This window comes from Aspergillus nomiae (genome assembly GCF_001204775.2).
Source record: "Aspergillus nomiae NRRL 13137 chromosome Unknown contig00099, whole genome shotgun sequence".
In the NCBI taxonomy this organism is placed as follows: Eukaryota; Fungi; Ascomycota; class Eurotiomycetes; order Eurotiales; family Aspergillaceae; genus Aspergillus; species Aspergillus nomiae.
Window position 1 is genome coordinate 13256 of NW_015378154.1, and position 20714 is coordinate 33969.

The window sequence follows — 20714 nt, forward strand, 5'->3', positions numbered from 1 at the left end:
CACAAGCCAAAGGGAGGAACGATGAACAAGCATCGTGGACTCCGATGGACGGGGTGGGAGAGGGGAAAGTGAGAGAAAGAGAGGATCGGATGGATAACGAGAATGGACTGACTGACTGACTTGGACCTGGACGTCCAGATTATTGGTTTGAATCAACCCAACTGCAAAATAAGCCAAAGGGAGGTTTCCGTTGTTACGCCCTGACGATCACCAAACAAACGAGGGGCGCCTGCATTGACAGTCACTCTGGGCAAGTCCCCACGCGGAGTACCAAGTCTGACGGAGGTATCCAGTCGTATCAACGTCCCCTCCGTATGGTCAGTACCGGGCCGTGACACCGGTGATCACGGAGGGTGGCTGCCTGCACCCTAGCTGTAGCAAGGCATCACCCATCTTCGGGCCGTACGAAACAGGCGGATTTCAGGGTGAAAACGCGTACATCATTACCGTCATGCCGTACCAACAACTTATACATACCAACGGTACCGAGTCAGGGGTTCCAGACGAACTGCTTCCAGAAATTATATCAAAGTTACTACATACTACTTATTGAAAGGCTAAACAACATCCTTTCAAATCTCCGATTTTTGGAATTGATCAGATGCAGACCATAGCCCTACCATAACCTTAGCCCCTACTACACACAGAGTCCTGGGCGTACGTGTCATAAGATTAAAGGCCAACGTCCCATCCAAAGCTTCTAGAATTTTTAACCCGACAGCCGGAAGGCGAAGGGCTTTAGTTTGGTTCACAATGTGTCGTTGGTGGAGTAGCCACTCTATTTATATTCACTTGCAAATTTTCCCGAAAGTGTATCCATGGACTACTGCGACAGACTCGGTAAGAGAGCAACATTTTCGGTTTTATCTTACTCTATTTTATCTAAATTATTTTTTATTTTTTTTATTTTTGTTTTTTCTTTCTTTTTTTTTTTTTTTTTTTTCTCATATTCTTTTTTCTCTCTTTAGCTTTAGCTTTATGTGTTCTCAAGACTCAACCGTTTTATTTCATTGCCTGGGGAATCCCAACCCACTTTCGACCACACCATGGAATTCTCATGACTAAGTGCCCTTGATGACAATGGTTGTGATCTGACTTGTTATGATGCTCTTCCCCTCGACACAGATTAAGATAATCTGGAGGTGAACCTAGAATAGCAGCAAGTATGACAACATGCAGTAAGGAGTCGAATCTTACTTTGCTGCGCATCGTCCATCTGAGTATAATGGCACTGTGCCTTTTTTCTCAGGCGTCCCCCCTGTCTCATGATCCGATCACCCCTAACCTCCAGAGGGAAAGTGGGAAGAGACCACCCCGAATCACAGAGAAAGTTTCATGATGATGATGAAGAATGACGGTCCCAATTTCGATCCTCTCCTCTGCTTAGTTATATGGAGAGAAGTTACTACTGCTCCTCCTCTTTCCCCTCCTCTTTTACTGCCGGAAAGATTACTCTATTGATCTTGTGGTCCGAAAATAAGTACAACATTGCGTATACAAGGGACGGTTGCACGTACGATGGTCTAACACTCTAGGTGCATGAACACCCGCAGAGGGCGCTGTGATTGGCGTGGTCGAGTGGATTTGGTTTATTAGTGTTATTATTATTAACAAGTATCCCGTCAGGAACCACTCGAATCCATAAAATGTCCTGGCTCCTGGCTTCTACACCACCCCAGTAAAACATTGACTCGGTCTGGTTTCAATTGAGGGTTAATTGCTTCCTGCTATGTACTTACACCTCTCGGTTGCAGGTTGCTATGGTCTTAGCACTTACACTTCCTCCCTATGTCAAGCGGAAGATAAGTGGGACGCAGCGGTAGCTCTGTGCATGCGACCTTCATTACCTCATAGGGAGAATGATGGACATACTAGCATATCTTGGCATTCTTAAGATGGTGAGATATAACAGGCACCGACGCAGCAATGCTGAGTGATGACACCACTTCTTTCCCCGCTCAAAGCTCACTATTGTTTGGGACTTAATCTATCCATCTGCACTGCATATTAAGGTGGCATGCATGCCTTTTGGATGTGGTGAAATCCTCCGAAAATCTCTTCTAGCTACTAACGGAATCCGTCCACTGTCCGGCCACTTTTTGATCCTTTTCTTGACTAACCCATGAGCCTGACCGTTGCATTGCAAGCGGACTAACCCTACTAAGGTCCATGGTTATGGAGAATCAAGACGTGCGCCCCAAGGTAGCATCAACACTAGCTCCCCGATAAAGACAAGGTCGAAAGCCAAGTGGCCGCACCAAAATTCCTTCACGGGCTGATCCCTGACGGGGCTGATTTGCTGTGTACATTTTATATCGTGGCTGAGATCCTATCGCTCACTTTTTCTTGCCCGATTTTAGCCCCCCCCCCCCCCCAAAATATGATTCACTAAACAAAGCACTCTTCTTTCTTATAATAACTGCAGCAGACCACAAAGGAGGAAACACGCACATGGAGAAAACCACCACAAAAATGCGCAAGCTTCCCCCCTTCACCAACCTTATGGGCGCAGACCCATCCCTTGACAGTCAACACTGCTTCGAAACATCCTGGCTCCTCCCACCACTAGCCTACGCCATTTTTCGCGGTGCGATCGCCCTCTACATCTTCGTGACCATCTTCTTCATCTGGGGCTGGAACGGCACCCATGGCGACCGCGCAGCTATCGGCCAATCCTTCAGCTACTTCACCTGGCTGACATACTGGGGTCTGGGCTTCTACCACATTTTCGCATGCATCCATACCACCCTCTATGCGCTGACCGGTCGCTCGGTGCTCTTCGATCGCTGGCCCCGTGGCCTGCGCGCCCTCCACAGTCTCTACTATACGACCATCACCACGTTCCCGTTCCTCGTGACGATCGTTTACTGGGCGATTCTGAATCCGTCTTGGTTCGACGTGACTTTCAATGCGTGGCAAAATGTAGGTGTTATCCGGTCGCCTTTGGTGTTGGTTGCGACTGTCGCATGTCTTTATCAGCGCCCAACAGTGCTGCACGAGCGTAGTAATTAACTAACTGATCCAATTCAATAGCTCTCCCAACACGGCCTCAACTCCCTCTACGCCATTCTAGAGATCATCCTCCCGGCTACTAATCCCCACCCGCTGATGACGTTCCCGTTTCTCGTGCTTCTGCTCCTCCTGTACGTCTCTCTTGCCTATTTGACGTACCACACTCAGGGATTCTACACGTATTCGTTCTTGGATCCCGGTGAACATGGAGAGAAGAGTGGCAAGGTCACGGCTTATTGCTTTATCATTCTTGCGGCGATTGTGATTATCTTTGGCATCACCTGGGGTGTTATATGGTTGAGGAGGAAGTTGACCGGGGGTAAGGTGAAACGGTCGAAGTTTGATCATGAGAGACCGATTGAGATGCGGGAGACTGAGGTCTAGGATTGCTGGTTATTAACTCGTAAAAGGTGGGGTAATGGGTTGTAATTCCTAATGTTTAGTCCATAGATATATTATGGTATTTGCTAGGGACGGAGTTGGCGCATATGCGAACATCACTCGGTTAGATAAGTTAAAAGACATACAGGGAAAAAGAAGGGGAGAATGATAAATGGGGTTTCAAACGCCAAGAGGGAAGAGAGTCAATCGTATCCAAAGCAATCATAATGCCGCGCTATCGATGATCTTAAACTTTTTCCCAGCTCGTCTCACTGCTGCTTCCGCTGGGACTGTGGTTTGGTGTGATAGGGCCACTTCTCAGGCCCAGCATCCACCCTACCAAGAAGTTCGGGGCCCAATCGCCCACGATACTGTAAGACCATGCACCGCGCCCAGCATAGATGACGGGCGCTTTCGATTTCTTCCTTCCAAAGATATCCTTGGACGCGGGCTCCAGAGCATCCAGCACGGCGTAATGAAGAGTCCGAGCATTAGATCCACGTATCATGCTGGGTCCCGCAGATGCAACGGGTCGCTGTTCAATGCTAGAAAGATACTGGGAGCCGTAGAGGGATCGCTGCTGCGTGGTCCATGTGAGCACTTCGGTTCCAGTGATGTGACTCTGTGCGTTTCGGTACTGAGGACCAAGGTCGATGTTTCCAAGTTTCAGCTCCACAACATCGATGTTGCTATGTTGCAAAAGACATAACTCTCGCCGAAGCGAGGTAGCAAACCCTGACAAGGCACGTGCTGTGGTGACTTCTGGGCTAATAAACGGAGCAGATAGTGACGAGGATATCGAAGGGTAGATTAGGACAATGGTGCTATTGGTATTGCGGGCAGTAAGAAGAGGAAGAAACAGCTGAGTAGTCAAGATGGGCGATAAGAGTCGAGTATTGATTGTATCAGCCCAAGAAGATGCTGGAATTGTGGCTAGGGGACCGGTCACATAGTTGGGTGAGGGTACGAGAACAAGTCCGCTCAGCTGGCAAGTGTGCGGCGGCACTCCAGGCATTGGCCATTGGGGTTGGGTGATTAAAGAATGAATTTCCGTCAATGATGGGTGAATGTCAGATGTCGGTGAAGGGGTCTTATAATTTGATCAGTGGATTTTCTTCGATTCTGGGATATGCGACGACTTACAGCCGTTAAATCAAGCCAAAGCGGTCTGATATCCATCCGATTTTCCGACTGAACTAACTGCTCCTCATCCGCCGATGAAACAGTAATATATACGATGTAGCCCCGACGTTCGAGATCAGTAGCAATCGCCTTCGTCATCGGTTCGTGAGGGGACCCGGCAACAACTATCGCAAGACATTAGATGGGTTTGTCACAAATGCAGAATGAATATAGTTGTCCCTGCAACATACCCACTATTTCCTTCCGAGCGCCATTTCCAGCTCGCCGAGCTTTCCTCCGTCTACCACCTAGCTTTTTGTTGCCAAGATACAAAAGCGAAGTGGTCCCGACGAATGCTAGGATTGCGGCACTCCATGCTCGATTACGAAGAACCCAGTCATGCGCGCGATCAACGAGAGACTGGGAAGCACGAGCTCTCGAAGGTGGTGGCGTGGGTCGAACCGAGGAAGGCAACCATGACTGATGAGAGAGCGTGTCCCGTATCACTTTGGCGGCATGGTCAACCTGTCTGTCGATCGAGTCTGCGACTTCGAGGGAGTATCTCCTTACGTCATGCGGTATCGAAGCAAGCTAGAGGTGCAGCAGTCTGTTAGTTTGCGATAGTTGTACAAATGTTGACAGACTACTAGCTTACATAGTCAAAGAAAAACTGATCGTCGCTCGTCATTTTGAGAGTTAGCTGTGAGACTGGTAGTTCAAGCCAATTTTGATTGATGAAAAAGAATCTACTGTCACTGATAAGTTTCACTTATCGGAAAGGTCACATGAACGGGTATATATCGCCCCATCGTCGTGCAGATCCGTGGCTGATTTTAACCTAACAGGATAGAGTACTACTACTATATACTACACAGTATGGTCTTGCTGGATTTAGTATCGAAATAGCTGTCGCCACTAGAGCATCCATCTAACGCTTCATATGCTTTTACCTTTTCTCATGGCGATACATTCTATGTACAGCTGGTTCACAAGCCCCGGACATGGCTAGAGTATCTAATTTAGTCCTAGTAGTCCCTATGCCTGACCTACCTAGTCCTCAACTATGATTATGTATTGTACAAATATTGTTCACATAATCTCTCTACCTGGACTGTGTCACTTGCACTATTTGTCCCTCTCGCCGCATAGAACCATGGCAGGTTGAAATAGTGTAGTCACGTGAGGCTGGTGCCTGAATCTTCTTGTTGATTATCAATTCTTTACCAGTGCCACTCAGGTTCATGACGCGGCTTTTTTCTTTCACCTTCGGCCTCTCCAAGAGTCTTGTTCCGTGGGCCTTTAATAATTGTGACTGCGCCCTTGTTGGATTGCGGCAGAGTGCAACTCCTTAGCTCGTATATCAGTCTTGCGTTCTGGGCTCCACTAAATAATTATAAATATCTGAAGCAGCTATAAGCTCTGCAGCACCCTTCACTCATTTACCAGCCTATTAATCAATAATCATACTATCTGTCCTGCTGTTTGTTATAAGCTTTCAACATGCGCGAAATAGACCCTCTCGTCATTGAATATCAACATGACAGGCACCGACCCAGGGAATCTGAAGCCTTAACCATGCTCAAAAAGATCGCATCACTGGTCAAACCTATCATGCGCCGGAGGACCTGGAAAGTAGGGACGCTCAGTGAATTCTACCCACATCAGCAAAACCTCCTTGGGCTTAATATCAACAAAGGCCAAAAAATATGTCTTCGACTGCGGTACCCTTATGACGAGCGTCAATTCCTCCCGCTCGAACAAGTCGTCGATACGATGCTGCATGAGTGAGTCAACTGGATATGTGCTGCAAACTAGTTGCTGATACTTGCAGACTTTGTCACATAGTACATGGGCCGCATAACCGAGAGTTCCATGCTCTCTGGAACCAGCTACGCGACGAGTATGAAGAGCTTCTTATGAAGGGCTATACTGGGGAGGGATTCCTTTCCGAAGGTAAACGCCTAGGTGGCCGTAGGATACCTCTTCACGAGGTCCGGAGACAAGCCAAAGCGGCCGCAGAGCAGAGACGGGCACTGTCCGCTGGGTCAGGGCAACGACTGGGGGGTGCTCCGGTACGAGGAAGAGACATGCGCCGAGTTATCGCGGATGCTGCACAAAGACGCATAGATGTAACGACAGGCTGTGCGTCGGGAGCGGAAAACAGCAACGAACTCGCGGAAGAAGCGTCTAGAAATGGCTTCCGGACGAAGGCTGAGGAAGACGACGCAAATGAACAAGCAATTATGCAGGCTTATATTGACCTGATTGAGGAAGAAGAGAGGGAGAGATACGGCCCTTCTTACGTCCCCCCAAGCCATGAGAACCCAGCTGGGCCCCGTTCAACTTTATCTCCTCCACTTGTTCCCGAGAGCACTAGGCCTACAATGCCGTCGCAACCTCCAGAACCAATAGATCTTACAATTGACGACAGCCTTTTCGAGGCGCCATGGACGTGTCCAGCTTGCACTTTAGAAAACCCGGCCAGCTTTTTGTGTTGTGATGCCTGTACAGCGGAGCGACCTCGGCCATCGAATACACGTTCTGTATCTGGACCTGCCAAGATTCCGAGCAGCTCAGGATCCCAGAACAAGAATAAGCGCCGGAGAAGCTACCTGGATGGCCAACCCACTTTCAAAAACCGTACTAATGCCGTTGAGACTCTCGCCGCCCTTGAAAGAAATACCGCTAAACGGCCACTTGGGTGGGTCTGTCAATTCTGCGAGACTTTCATGGAGGCGGAATGGTGGACATGCTCAAACTGTGGGACAATGAAGGCCAACTCTTAAAAACCCTATGGACTACCCTCGTACTACTTAATTGAGCCTGGTCTTCTGCTCTCCTGATGATTTCACGAAAGATGACGATATACGACTGTTTTAATGGACATTATAATTTTCACATAATTTTCTCATAGCATATATTAAACTGATTCAACTTATCGGACCAAGGAAATTTTATAAATAGTTGGAAAGTCGATGGTTGTAATATTCAAAGTCCTCCATCTCATCGATATAGATCTGATGACTAAGACGTGACTAACTTGCACCCTCGGCCCATCTATTCGCCGACAAGCTATACCCACCAACCAAATTTTCCTTTTTCCCTGGATCTTCCAGAGCTCTCTCTTCACAACAACTGATGATGTTCGCAACCATATAATGAAAAGCTCTCTACACCCAACAACATATATTTACTAATAGTACAGGTATGCTATAATGCTTTGTTTCTCTCATCATGATTCTATATGCCCAATCATTTGTTCCTCCCGATCAGGCCTAAATGCTTCAAAATGTTAGAGGGCGGGGAAGAAAAGCAACAGTTCAATCCACAAACCAACAGTCTCCTATATGATGAAGATTTTTCTCAAGAACCGGTATTTTTAGGAAGAGCCGGAAGAGGTATGACGGGATACCCAATGGGATCCTCGTCGTCGATGCTTATAATGGTTCTTCTGAGTGGAGTTAAACTTGTTGGTTTGTGGATTGACTGGAGATGCTTTTGTCTTGTTCCAGTTTTACATTCTTCATATCAGGGCATTGGGAACAGTGTGCTGATGTGTTTTGGTATAGGTTTCGTCGCTTTAGCTTTAAAGTCTAAGCTGTGGTGTTTGGGCTATGTGTTGGGATTGTTCAATATGTTCAGTGTTTGTACATGTGTAGTGCAATTGAGCTTGCTTTATAAATGCAGACAAGTCTATATTTATCATGATATACATAAACATGAAATTTAGGAAACGACCTGATAAAAGTATTCCACATCAACTCCCAAGGATATAAAACTTTTTTAGCAGCCATAACAACGCCAGTCATGCATGGAGACAGATACGCGACGGTGATCAAGCGATACTGACAAATTGTCGCTTCTTACCCGTTCCTGTCGTCTGCTGCTGTTCCTCCCACTGTTCCTCATCGACGTAGTCCTTGGTGCCGTGTTCCTTCACCTGATTGCCAATGTACTGCAGAGCGGAGAGGTTGAATCCCATCTCGTCCTTCTGGCGTGTCAGAACCCGGCGGAGGGAGGACCGGATACTATCCAGCATGGGACGCATCATCTTGCTAGCGATAATTTGACGATGGTGGGTCTTGAGCATGAAGAAGAGGACGCGGCAAGTAAGAGAGATATTCCACTCGCGGTCGGCCCAGATGTTCAGGAAGGTGAAGAGCGCAGGGACCTTCGAGAAAGGCAAAACAAGCAGTGCATCCTGGAGTGCTGCGGCAGGGATCTTCTGAACGACATTGAGAAGATGCTGCTCGGCGGAAATGTTGCCCAGTGCCAAGTATAGTGGATTGCGGTCTGGGGGCGCAACGTTGGGCTGGACCGCTTTCATAGCACGCCACTCGCGCACGACTTCTAGGTCCTCTATTCCCAGATCCAGGGCTTCCATGATGCGTTCTCCCGCCATGAGTGTCTCGCTGGTCTGTTTACCGGCGTCGACAGCTTCGGCCTTCTCGCCTTCCTCATCTTCCTCATCCACAAGGTTGTTGTCGTACATCTCTTCGAGTTCCTTTTCCCGCTCTTCCTCAAGGAAGAGAGGCTCATCAGTTTGCTCCCAGATACGGATACTCTTGTCGTGACTGGCGCTGACGACGAACTCCCCAGTATGGCTGATAGTGAGTGCCCAGATCTCGCCGTGATGGCCGGACAGTTTCTGAATATTCTCAAACTTATCACCATCCCAATACTTGATCACACGATCCTTACTAGCACTGAAAAAGTTATGCCCGTTTCCATCCCGGTTGTGTGGAACAAAGGCAACGCCCATGATACTGTCTTCGTGTGCTAGGAAGGCCTTATGACAATCACCAAAGTCTAAGCCCCAGAGGCGGACTGTCTTATCGGCTGAGCATGTGACAATCAGCTTGCTGTCGTACGAAATATCCATGCTGAGAACAGGAAGTTTGTGGCCATAGAGGTTGAGGAAGAGCTTCAGGGAGTCTGTAAAGAACACCTTGACCGTATTATCCAAGAGAGCAACTGCAAGTAGTCGAGCGTCGGGTGAAAAACGCAGGTTGAGAATGTCATCGGAGACTTTCAGGGTCCTAGTATGCACCAGCTTGAGCCGGGGCGTAGTCCTCTTAGTGCCCGGAATCTCTTCCTGGACGACCTGGAAGTTCCAAAACTTTGCAGACTTGTCCGCACTGCCGCTAACTACGGACTTGCCATCAGGGTGAACATGGAGTGACCATACCGGGCCGTCGTGTGCATTGATCGTATCCAGGAGGGTCGAGGACGCAATGTCAAAGACCTCAAGCTGACCGTCTTTATTACCAACAACCACGATCTTGTCTCCAGGGAGGAAGGCCGAGCATAAGGCATAGCCACATTCTAGGGTACGGAGGCAACTCTGAGTGCGGACGTTCCAAATTTTGAGACTGCCATTAGAGGCTGATGCCAACATCCGATCGTCGGAGCTCAGAGCGAGGGAACGAATATCAGTGCGATGACCGGGAATGTCGACTGCCAGGTTACGGCTGTAATCTTCGTCATCCTCGTCCTTCTTTCCCTTCGCGGTGTTGACAGTGTAGGCTTCAAGCTGGTTATTAGTGGTTGCAGCGACCAACTGGATGCTGCGGGTCGACTTTGTTCTTATCCAATCGAAAGACCGTACCTTTCCACCAGTTCGAACGATGGTGTGGGAAACGAAGACCTCGGTGACCGGTGCTGAGGAAATATCGTCGGGTTTCTCAGTATCAGCTTCTGCCACGGTGCCCTCCTTCTCAGCTGCACGTTGGGCTTCCTTTTCCTTTCTCCTCTTGCGCTTTCTCACCATAGCCTTCTGGACCTCTGTCTCTGAGCGGATGCGCCAGATTTCTACTGCCTTTTCTGAGCCGTGAATACCGATATAATCTGCCTGGGGGTGGAAGCGGACTCCAATGGTGCGGTCCTTTCCATTACGGTAGAATGTGCCCCTTTCCGTCAAAATCCTGCGGTCCTCCGATCCAACTTTCTCTTTTGAGATTTCAATCAGAGCGCTTTCATCGATTGACCAGACCTTGAGCTCGCCGTCATTTCCCGCAGTGATACAACCACTCTGGTCAGGAGAGAGACCCAAACTCCAACACTCGCCGTTGGATTGTGCCACGTGGGTTTCAATGCAATGTTGCGACGAAAGATCCCAGACCTTAATCAGAGAGTCTTTGCCAGTTGTCAACAGAAACCCGGCGTGCTCACTCAGTCCAGCAGCATTGAGTAACTCCATGGATGGGGCGAGAAAATGTAGCGATGTGCCTGATCGGTATGACCACGTAGCTTGAATAGCCCGACTTCTCCAATAAGATCCCAGAGAATAATATCCGTATCCTTCGAACCACTTGCGAGACGGACACCGGCGCTATCGAAGGCGAGGTGGGTAATGGCAGATTTGTGGCCATTGAACGAGATCATGACTGTCGCGGTCCTTGAATCCCAGAGGCGAATACTGCCATCTTCGTAACTAAGGGCAAGAAAGAACTTCAATCAGAACAATAGCCCACACCATTCGTTCAAAACCAGAAACATACCCGACCGCGAAAATATCCTCATCCGTCTTGCTTTGGGTGACCACAGAAACTTGCGCTTTGCACGAAGAATCTTGCCATTTCCCAAGTAATTCACCCTTTTTTATATCCCAACAGAGAACCTCCTCACCAGCACCCACAATGGCTCGTCCGGAGCCCGTCTGGCGGGCAGCGCCAGAGAACTCATCATCGCGGGCCCAAATCGCATTTGACGTAGCGGAGGCTACGAGCCCGAAAGTTTTCGAATGCTCGAACTTTCTGTAATCGGAAACGTCAGTAATGAATCGGAGTTATATATAGGGCTTTTAGACGAGTAGACTTACAGATATGACTTCACCATCGTTGAATGTCCGAGTACAGAAAAAATTTGGGAGCTTCCAGAGCGATTGCTATCGATAGGCTCAAACGGCCGGAGAAAACTACGGGCGGCGACAGAGACCACCGGCCGCATTCCCCACCGCCTGCCGTTCCCCCCAAACATCCAACGTAACTACTCCCCGAAGTACCAGCTTGAGGCAGAGACATTCGATTCGATCATTGCATTACCACGGTGAAATAAACAACTGAAGGAGCAAGACAAACCCTGGATATTTTGCTACGGTTTATGGTCCTGCCATCATGCTTCTTCTCGATTACCACAACGTTCTCATCCATGCCCTCCTCACGGAGCGGTTCTCAGGGTACAGCTGCCCCCGCCTCGCCCCGTATACGCAATGCAGCCGTTACTGACTACTGTTTGGTGCCTTTAGAGCCCCGCCAGTTTCAATCGACCAGATTGCCTCAGATTTCGACGGAGTTACCTTCCATCTGTCTACCCCCGAATCTAAGACTAAGATCCTTATCTCCATCAACGTGAAATGCTTCCGAGAGCTTGTCCAATATGGTGCCCAACAGGTGCTGGAGAGGGAATACGGCCCATACATCGTCGCCCCCGAACCCGGCTATGACTTCTCGGTCCTTATTGATTTGGAGAACCTCCCAGCGGAACAGGAAGCTAAAGATGACCTCATAATGCGACTTGCGCTGATGAAGCGGAATGCAATGGCTGCCCCGTTCGAGAGAGCTTTCGATGACTTCGCCAAGCTATCGGAAGAAGCTTCAAAATACAGCACAGAGGCGGCCCCTCAGGGTGTTAAGGAGGGAGGAGAAGTTATGGCAATCCACTATCGGGAGGAGGAAGCTATCTACATCAAAGCCAGCCATGACCGAGTTACAGTGATCTTCAGCACAGTCTTCCGTGAAGAGACAGATCGTATCTTCGGCAAGGTATTCCTCCAGGAGTTTGTCGATGCCAGACGTCGTGCCTTGACTCTGCAAAATGCCCCTCAAGTCCTTTTCCGGAACGATCCCCCGCTTGAATTGGCTGGTGTCCCTGGCCTGAAGGATAGCGGCGATGGCAAGACCAGCTACGTCACTTTCGGTAATACACCCGGTTTCTGCCCAACCGTCGCAAGTCCTAACAGTATACAGTTCTCTTCCCCCGTCACTTGACTCCTCAGCGCCGCTACGAAAACATCTCCCACATCCAAATCTTCCGGGATTACTTCCATTACCACATTAAGGCCTCCAAGGTACCGTCCCATGTTATCAATACAAGTGTCGGACTATTTACTTACTTCCACAGGCATACATCCACACCCGTATGCGCAAGAGGACAGCCGACTTCCTCCAGGGTAAGTGGGAACAAATACTGTTGCTGAGTTACTGGATACTGACCGATAATAGTCCTCAACAGAGCCCGGCCAGAAAACGAGGAGCGGGAAAGGAAGACGGCCAGTGGCCGGACATTCCGGGTCCAGAGTTAGGCGTATTGTATATTTTGATTCTAGGCAGAGGAGCCGGAGGTGCAACAGCAAGCCGCGATGTGATTAATTGAGAATGTATAGACTGCAGCAAAACACTTTTTTCTCTTCACCCCCTTTCATTTACCTATAACGTTCGTTAGTCCGAAAGGGCTGTGTGCATCAATGCGTCTGCATAGAGGGTGACTACATCGAGGTCATCGTCTCCGAAGCACTGGTAAACTTCCTTCATGGCGTTGGCGTAGGCTTTGTCCACGGTGGAGAAATCGTAGGAGGCCGGATGGTCAGCTGGAAAGCGAGCTTGGATTGCATGGATGAGGCCCTGTTCTACTGGGGTCGCGGTAATACTGTTCAGCAATTCCTTGGCCTTTCGGGAGGCATTGTAGCATTTCTTCAAGCTGTCTTCGAGGTCGCGGGGGTCGAAAAGCCGCCAGGATTTGTTGTAGTTAGGGCCTGTGGCGTAGGCTAAGCCCCAGAATGCCATAACACAGGATGGATCATGGGTAATGGCTTGCTCAAAACACCGCTTGGCCTCTTCATGGTTGAAAGAATAACTCCAGATCAGGCCTCGGTTGAACCATTCCTGGGCTCCAGGGCTTTCCGTGGTAATTGTACGCTTGAACGATCCTAGATCGTAGTATTCGGCGGTTGAGGCGATGGAATGCACAGCGGGCTGTTCAGTCGACATTGTTCTCGGGGTTATAGTAAACTTGAGTAAGGATATATTGTTTTTCAAAGGTAAACGGGATGTTATGTAGTCAATATATCCAACATTGGGAATTGTTCAACTTGGGATTCGCGCATGCGTCCTCCTGTTTATATTTCTAGACCACAGGTGCGCCACACCCCTCACTATAATCCACGAGATGTGGCTGCATGCGGAAACATGATAAGAATCAGTAACATAATCAATATTGACGTATCGTGAATTCGAACTATAGATTATTTGCTGTCCCTCAAAGGCCGATGTGATAAAGGTGGGCCCGCTCGGCGTCTGAAGAGAACCAGGCAATAGTCAGGACAAAAGACAAGCAAAGGCTGAGTATTGTCTGTCTAGAATTGCTTCCCAATCACTAATTTGCCCAAATGATGAGAAGAGAGCAAGGTAGTATAATTGCAATGGCGAGAGAGACATCAACGGTGGCTCATGTCCATCGGAGCTACTAAATACAATATCAGTGATGGAAAACATAATTTATCACTTAATCATCAGCTCTGACCCTAGGACTGCACTGTTGCTGGTTTCTGAATATGTCCTTATCGATATATTGTCAGTCATATATCTACATTATGTGACATAAACTCGATGAGAGTCTCATATTCGTCCGGCACAGGTGTCAACCACGGTATCGTAACTTCATCTTGGTACCCCAGAGAATCATCGTGCAACAGTGCATAGCGAGCGAAAAATAAGACAGTCTTGTCTAGAGCCAAGAACTTGCATCTTGCAGCCTTCTCCGTGCCTCAGACTGCACTTGTTCAACAATATCAGCTGCCCTCTCACTCTTCTTAACCATGCCTACACCCGTGCCAGCCCAAACTGTTACAGTTTCCTTGAAGTCGAGCTGCTGGCCCCGAGCATCCTGAAGATCGCGGTACAACTGTATCCGCATATCACTCATACTCATCCCTCTCTTGACATAGTCATAACTGCTATTCCTCAAGCATCGTCCATCATACAACTCCGGCCATGGACTAGGTCCCCACATCTCATCAAAGACCCTCGATCTCACGGTAGCTTGTCCACCGTCCGAAGCATCAAAGACCGCTTGCCGAAACTGATGCGGCAACTCCGTCTCTTCAGCCCCGAGAAACCGCGTCCCCATCACCACCCCAGCAGCACCGAGCATAGTCGCAGCAGCAACACCTCTCCCATCCATAATACCCCCAGCCGCAATGAGTGAAACATCTTCAATGCCCCGATCTCGCAACACGTCCGCCACTTCAGGTAAAAGCGAGATAACACTCGCCCCAAGCGCATGTCCATGTCCACCGGCATCATTCCCCTGGAGCACCAGTGCATCCGGACGACAAGCCTGAGCAGCTTCCACCGCGGCACTCACACTGCCCACTTGAATCCAGACCTGAGTGTACGGTGACGCCTTTCGGATCCCCTCCGTCCAGAGCTTGAATTCGTCTGTCGTAGCGAACGACAACCAGACCACAGCCGGTTTGTACTTGGAAAAGAGTGAAAGCCAATGTGTAATCGGAGAATCGAAGACTATCATCCCCACACCGATGGGAAGTACAGGCTCCGGGGTATCTTTGCGCGTGTTCATGATGTCTTGTAGTTGGTGTTTGGCTCGTTCGAGCTGCCCTGCCAGGGAACGTTTGCTGTCTAGGAAGCCAATCTGCCCTAGTCCGCCTGCACGGGTGACAGCTACTGCGAGGTCGCTGGTTGCCGCGCCACTCATCGGGGCGTTGATGATTATTGGGGTTTGAACCCAGGGTAAGGCTCGTTTGAGTTTGTGGATGCTTGACATTGTTTTCTTTTTGATTGTTTTTGGTGTGTTGGCGGTGGTGAGAATTAAGATCTGTATGATAAGGGTGAATGTGAATGTGGTTTGCCATTAATTGTACTATCACTGTTATTTTTCTTGGTTCATGAAGGCATTCGCGTACAGTTTATATAAAAGAAACTAGTTAGTAGCATATTCATCCATTATATATTCGAGAAACGGCTCCGGGCTGAAGCATATAGTAATACACAAATCACAATCGAAAGACGATATTTCAAAGAGGAAATCATATTATAGCAGGCTTAGAAATACATATACCCTAACTATCTACTAAGATATCCTACTTAAATATTATCGCCGGGGGTGTTTGAAAACCGGCATTTGCCTCCACGCCAAGCTGATCAAAGACCGGGTCGCCGAATTTAGGGTTCACGATGTGGTGGAGAGTCTTGGAACTACTCTATATTCATGCAAGTCTGATACGGATGTGAAAGGTGCCCCAAACAGATCGATGATATCAACCTCTCTCCGTGGATCCTAATGATTTCATACTCATTCAGTTCTCCACCTTGATTTTGACATGCCCCACCACCGGCGACTGCGCAGTCCCTCTCAGTAGAAACTCGAACGATAGGTGGGGACTGCGCTTTTCAAGTCTTGAGAATAAAAGCTGCTGTTGCTATACGCAAGGGAGACTACACACCTGCCTAGGTGGATCTTTTCGATGCTCCCGATAAAGGCCCCTGTGAAACTGGCATGTCTGCATGGTGGGTCAACCATCGTTGATCTTGGCTATTTTCATCTTGCCTGATCGGACTGACCATTTGCATAGCCGTGCCATCAAGACCCGTTGCGATGGGCAGAATCCTTGTACCAATGTAAGGGGAATCGCACCCATCTATCGACAGATTTAACGTAGAGGATAACAGTGCTACAACAATCGCCGGGAGTGTCGCTATCGGCCCAGTCGACGAGGCGGGGCGCGCAAAGGGAATGCCTTCAAGGCAAGGAAGCGTGCCATTGCTGCAACCGATACGCCATCCCCATCCTTACCATCGGGCCCAATAGAGACGCAAGGTCTTCCCTATCCATTCACCAATATCCAGGATGTCAGAGATTTATCCGCCAGTGATCTCGCATCAGACGAAAACAGTAATCCAGCTTTCGAGCTGGGGTCACTCGCAATACGAGCATATGGATGTGAGGCGGATCTGTACGTTGAAGCTAAAACCTTCCATACATTCTTCATGATGTAGCCACTAATACAGTACCCTGTGGCTTAAGGGTCAACGCCTACTATGTTTTTATCCACCCATACTTTCCGGTGTTGCCCCCACCGGCGGTTGCTCAATATGAGGACCGCCCATTTGCGATCTCGCTGCGAACCGTTCAAGCAAATCAGGCATTCTTGCCTTACTGGCCGACGTCTCCCTTTGCGTTGGCTTTGTCCGCGCTCCTCGTACTATTTCCTCTACCAGAAGATCCACATTCCATGTCTGAAGCTGCAGTCAGGACCCGCCAGTCATACGCCGAACTCTATGCACATGCCGCAATGAGCAGCATTGAAAATTGGATTGACGTCCCCGAACCGGCAACTACAGCTGGCGGTCCGACCCGGTGGAGCTCGCTGCACCCCGATCTCCCGCGGAAGCTGGAGTCCATCTTGGCTCTTGTATTGCTGGGCATGTATGAGCTTTGCCAGCGGGGCAACTTCTCGAAGATGCGCGCTCGAGCTAACCAGGCGCTGACAACCGCGGTGGATCTGTCATTACACACTACCGATCCGGACGAACCGGGCTGTTCAGATGCACAAAGTCGAGCCTGGTGGATGACGGTCAGTTTACCTGCCTTTGCATCCGTTTACCCTACTCACAGACTACTTGCTTGGTGCAGATGTTTCTCAATTATCATTCTTCGATCCTTAATAATTCGGTAAGTTACATGAATATGGAAACTGACCCATTGTCACCCTTAGTTTATCAACAATTCAACTAACTTAAGCCAGAGTCCGATCATCCTCATCAATGATCCTCGGATCAGCACACCATACCCAGTATTCCGTGGCTGTCTTGAGGTGTGGCCCCCCATTTGACTGTAGCCCCTAATACTCTACTTACACATACACCAGCCTTGGCCATTGTTGGCAAAAGCACAAGATACACTTCTTCGGACATGCAACCTAGCAAAGGAGCTCGAGAAAGAGGACAGTAGATCTAGTCAACCGCCCACCCTAATTGATCGTATTCGCGAGCTTAACTCTCTGATATCATCACTCGCCGCCGATTCCGATCGATATCGATGTGTAACAAACCGGCAAGGAGCCGAATGTTTCGCTCCTCGAAACCTATGGGCAATTACAAGTGCCTTAATTCACAGGTGAGTCCTTACCTACCTAGCCCACCCACACAGATGATTCTTCATCAACGCAAGAAATTGGTATTCTGACTCATTCTGCATCTAGCGCTCGAATAAGATTGCATCGGTTCAGGGCTTTCCTGGATCACCCTTTATTTCTAGGTGAACACTGTGGTCTCACCTCAATCAACCGTATCGACTTTCTGAACATCTCATACCCCCTATCCCCGAGTCGGATAACCAAAATCAACGCGACATTTCCCTTCACGGAGCAGGAGTCCGCAGCTATATGCCTGAAATCATCACTCGCCGTGTCCAGAGTTTTCCGCAACCTAACACCACCAAATCTATACTATACCGATGCACCTGCCGATAGCGAGGCATTACCTGGGTCCTCCCTGTCTCGATTCTGTCCTCGATCGCTTCCATATATGGCTTGCTGCCAGATGCAAAGCTTCTATGCCCTCACGATGCTCCTACGAAGAGTACGCACCTCATTGTCTTCGGGCGACTTGCAGGCGTGTTATCATCTATTGAGCCAGCCTGAGCCAGGCTCAGAGGTGCAGGATGCCGAGCGGCTGGTTGAGGAGCTACGACATGGTCTTGAATCATTGAGCGCGTCCATGAGAGCGGATATTGCTTTCGAGGGCGTCGTTGGTATGGTACGGGAGGTTGAAGGGGTTTGCTTTGCTACATTGTCCTGAATTGAGTCGGGAGCATGTGTATTATGGCGAGGATTAGTGGGAGAGGTAAAGGACTATAAGCAGAACTGGTATAGACTTTAGACTGCGCGCTGACATTGCACTCTTCTGCACAAAATGCAAAATGTGTAATTTCTTGTATTATAGTAGATAGTCAGAGAGAGTCATGAATTACATATCCTCAATTGCTAGTAATGATGGTTTGACTCAATAGTCGGCGATTGAAGTTAGGTGTGGATCCACGGACTTAGGGCTATGGTGGGCTTGGGGATCGTAACGAATCATATCCATTACCTGGCTCCATTTCCAACCAAACACCGATCCATGGGCTGGAGCAGTATGTCGCCAATCTGCACATGGGAAGTGGTATGACGATATAGGGTAGCGTCTAATGCTGCTATAAAAGGACTCCGAGGTTCCCCTCTCCCCTCCTCATCTTTGCGAGTTGTTGTACAGTGTGTTTATTTCCTTCATCTCTTTCATTTTTTTTCGTTCTCTTCATCAAATCATAATGGGCTCTGCCGAAAATTCTCCTGCTGTACCGGCAAGTGCTGAATATTATGATCTTGGATCTTTTGGACACACCATCACCACGACCAGCGCAGATACACAAACATGGTTCAATCGTGGACTGACCTGGTGCTATGCCTTCAATCATATCGAAGGTGCCTACTGCTTTGAACAGGCAATTGCCCATGATCCTTCATGTACAATGGCCCACTGGGGATTGGCGTATGCACTGGGGCCCAATTACAATAAAGGTTGGGATCGGTTTGATCCGCAAGACTTAGCTGTTTGCTTACGACGTGCCTTTGCCGCATCGCAGCGGGCAAAGGAGTTATCAGTCCATGCCGCGCCCTGGGAGCAGGCGCTCGCCGACGCCATTACACTGCGCTACCCCAGTGAAACCCCGTTGGCCGACTACTCAGTGCCGAGCGCAGAATACGCTGCCGCCATGAAATTAGCGTACGAAAAGTACGGCAGCGACCTGGATATCGCAGTGCTATATGCGGATGCGCTGATGAATCTGACTCCGTGGGCCCTGTGGGATCTGTTTACAGGCCAGCCTGTCAAGGGTGCCCCGACAGCCGACGTACAACGAGTGCTAGAACGGGCATTAGAGCAAGACGGTGCTTATCAACATCCCGGTCTTCTGCACCTGTACATCCACTACATTGAGATGTCTCCCACCCCCGAGCTGGGCATGAACGCTGGCGACCATTTACGTGACCTAGTTCCGGATGCTGGTCACCTACACCACATGCCTACTCATCTAGATATCTTGGTTGGTGACTGGCGCCGTTCCATCGCGTCTAACTATAACTCAACCCTCGCGGATGACAAATTCCTGCGTCGCGCAGGGGCCGTCAATTTCTACACGTTCTACCGTCTCCATGATTACCACTCGCTGATCTATGCTGCTATGTTCGCTGGAAAGCTCAAAACTGCCATGGATGCCGTTGATCGTATGGAGGCGTCTGTTCCAGAGGAGGTACTCCGCATGAAATCCCCTCCCATGGCAGACTGGCTGGAGAATTTTATGACCGTGCGCGTGCATGTCATGGTGCGCTTTGGTATGTGGGAAGAGATTATTCAGATGGAACTGCCCCATGACCAAGAGCTATACACGGTCAAAACGGCCATGGTTCATTATGCCAAGGGAGTCGCATATGCAGCGACGGGACGAGTTAGCGAAGCAGAACAAGAACGGGAACTATTCCAACAAGCTCGGACACGTGTGCCAGAGACTCGTCGGGCATATAATAGCAAGTGCGCCGATCTCTTAGCTGTGGCATCTGCCATGCTCGACGGAGAAATCGAATACCGTCGCGGAGAGTACGACCAGGCGTTCAACAGCCTTCGCAAATCGATCGAGCTGGATGATAGGCTTCCGTACAGTGAGCCCTGGGCCTGGATGCAACCTACTCGACATGCCTACGCTGCTCTTATGTTGGAACAGGGTCAAATCGAGAAGGCTGAGAGTGTCTATCGGGCTGACCTTGGGCTGGATAACACTCTCATCCGGCCCCGGCGGCACCCGAACAATGTCTGGTCCCTTCAGGGCTACCATGAATGCTTGGTGCGGCTGGGGAAGACGGAACAGGCGGCTATGATCGAGCCTACACTAAAGCTGGCGCTGGCTGTGGCAGATATCCCTATCAAGGCATCTTGCTTCTGCAGGCTAGATACGTCGCAGGCTCCGGAGGTGATCAGGAAGGGTTGTGGCGACAATGGTCGTTGTCATTAGGCGATTGACTGTCCCATTTCCATGCAAAACTATGAATGTATATAGACGAATTCAAGTGTTATGAGGCAAGGAATAGAGAAAGTTTTTCCTGCGGGCTCTTCTCACTCAGCTGTCAATCCACTCACGTTAATTTCAAG

At 49.3% G+C, this 20714-nt stretch overlaps 9 protein-coding genes across 9 annotated transcripts; 5 read left to right on the forward strand and 4 right to left on the reverse strand.

Annotated features, from left to right (window-relative positions):
* Window positions 1–2451: 2451 nt before the first annotated feature.
* Window positions 2452–3407, forward strand: ANOM_004733 (uncharacterized protein; the record flags this gene model as incomplete). Its single annotated transcript, XM_015549990.1, has 2 exons — window positions 2452–2922; window positions 3034–3407. The coding sequence occupies 2 exons, from the start codon at window positions 2452–2454 to the stop codon at window positions 3394–3396; spliced, it is 834 nt and encodes a 277-aa protein (XP_015407820.1). The 3' UTR covers window positions 3397–3407.
* A 233-nt stretch (window positions 3408–3640) lies between these two features.
* Window positions 3641–5219, reverse strand: ANOM_004734 (DUF1776 domain-containing protein; the record flags this gene model as incomplete). The annotated part of the gene is made up of 4 exons (XM_015549991.1): window positions 5171–5219; window positions 4767–5106; window positions 4537–4700; window positions 3641–4483 (listed from the first exon to the last, which is right to left on the reverse strand). Exons 1-4 carry the CDS (start codon window positions 5201–5203, stop codon window positions 3641–3643), a joined length of 1380 nt encoding a protein of 459 aa, XP_015407815.1. The 5' UTR covers window positions 5204–5219.
* Window positions 5220–6015: 796 nt separating this feature from the next.
* ANOM_004735 (metalloendopeptidase WSS1) lies at window positions 6016–7301 on the forward strand (the record flags this gene model as incomplete). Its single annotated transcript, XM_015549992.1, has 2 exons — window positions 6016–6299; window positions 6347–7301. 2 exons carry the CDS (start codon window positions 6016–6018, stop codon window positions 7299–7301), a joined length of 1239 nt encoding a protein of 412 aa, XP_015407814.1.
* Window positions 7302–8350: 1049 nt separating this feature from the next.
* Window positions 8351–11352, reverse strand: ANOM_004736 (snoRNA-binding rRNA-processing protein DIP2; the record flags this gene model as incomplete). Its single annotated transcript, XM_015549993.1, has 4 exons — window positions 8351–10743; window positions 10824–10948; window positions 11016–11270; window positions 11336–11352. The coding sequence occupies 4 exons, from the start codon at window positions 11350–11352 to the stop codon at window positions 8351–8353; spliced, it is 2790 nt and encodes a 929-aa protein (XP_015407817.1).
* A 187-nt stretch (window positions 11353–11539) lies between these two features.
* Window positions 11540–12817, forward strand: ANOM_004737 (actin-related protein 2/3 complex subunit 2; the record flags this gene model as incomplete). Its single annotated transcript, XM_015549994.1, has 5 exons — window positions 11540–11692; window positions 11762–12432; window positions 12483–12583; window positions 12637–12685; window positions 12738–12817. The coding sequence occupies exons 1-5, from the start codon at window positions 11631–11633 to the stop codon at window positions 12815–12817; spliced, it is 963 nt and encodes a 320-aa protein (XP_015407816.1). The 5' UTR covers window positions 11540–11630.
* A 136-nt stretch (window positions 12818–12953) lies between these two features.
* On the reverse strand, window positions 12954–13502 carry ANOM_004738 (tetratricopeptide repeat domain protein; the record flags this gene model as incomplete). The annotated part of the gene is made up of 1 exon (XM_015549995.1): window positions 12954–13502. The coding sequence occupies one exon, from the start codon at window positions 13500–13502 to the stop codon at window positions 12954–12956; it is 549 nt and encodes a 182-aa protein (XP_015407813.1).
* A 736-nt stretch (window positions 13503–14238) lies between these two features.
* On the reverse strand, window positions 14239–15297 carry ANOM_004739 (nitronate monooxygenase; the record flags this gene model as incomplete). Its single annotated transcript, XM_015549996.1, has 1 exon — window positions 14239–15297. One exon carries the CDS (start codon window positions 15295–15297, stop codon window positions 14239–14241), a length of 1059 nt encoding a protein of 352 aa, XP_015407812.1.
* Window positions 15298–16029: 732 nt separating this feature from the next.
* Window positions 16030–18332, forward strand: ANOM_004740 (Zn(II)2Cys6 transcription factor; the record flags this gene model as incomplete). The annotated part of the gene is made up of 8 exons (XM_015549997.1): window positions 16030–16040; window positions 16106–16151; window positions 16203–16486; window positions 16558–17107; window positions 17167–17205; window positions 17279–17347; window positions 17402–17649; window positions 17735–18332. 8 exons carry the CDS (start codon window positions 16030–16032, stop codon window positions 18330–18332), a joined length of 1845 nt encoding a protein of 614 aa, XP_015407804.1.
* Window positions 18333–18840: 508 nt separating this feature from the next.
* ANOM_004741 (tetratricopeptide repeat protein) lies at window positions 18841–20577 on the forward strand (the record flags this gene model as incomplete). The annotated part of the gene is made up of 1 exon (XM_015549998.1): window positions 18841–20577. The coding sequence occupies one exon, from the start codon at window positions 18841–18843 to the stop codon at window positions 20575–20577; it is 1737 nt and encodes a 578-aa protein (XP_015407805.1).
* Window positions 20578–20714: the final 137 nt, after the last annotated feature.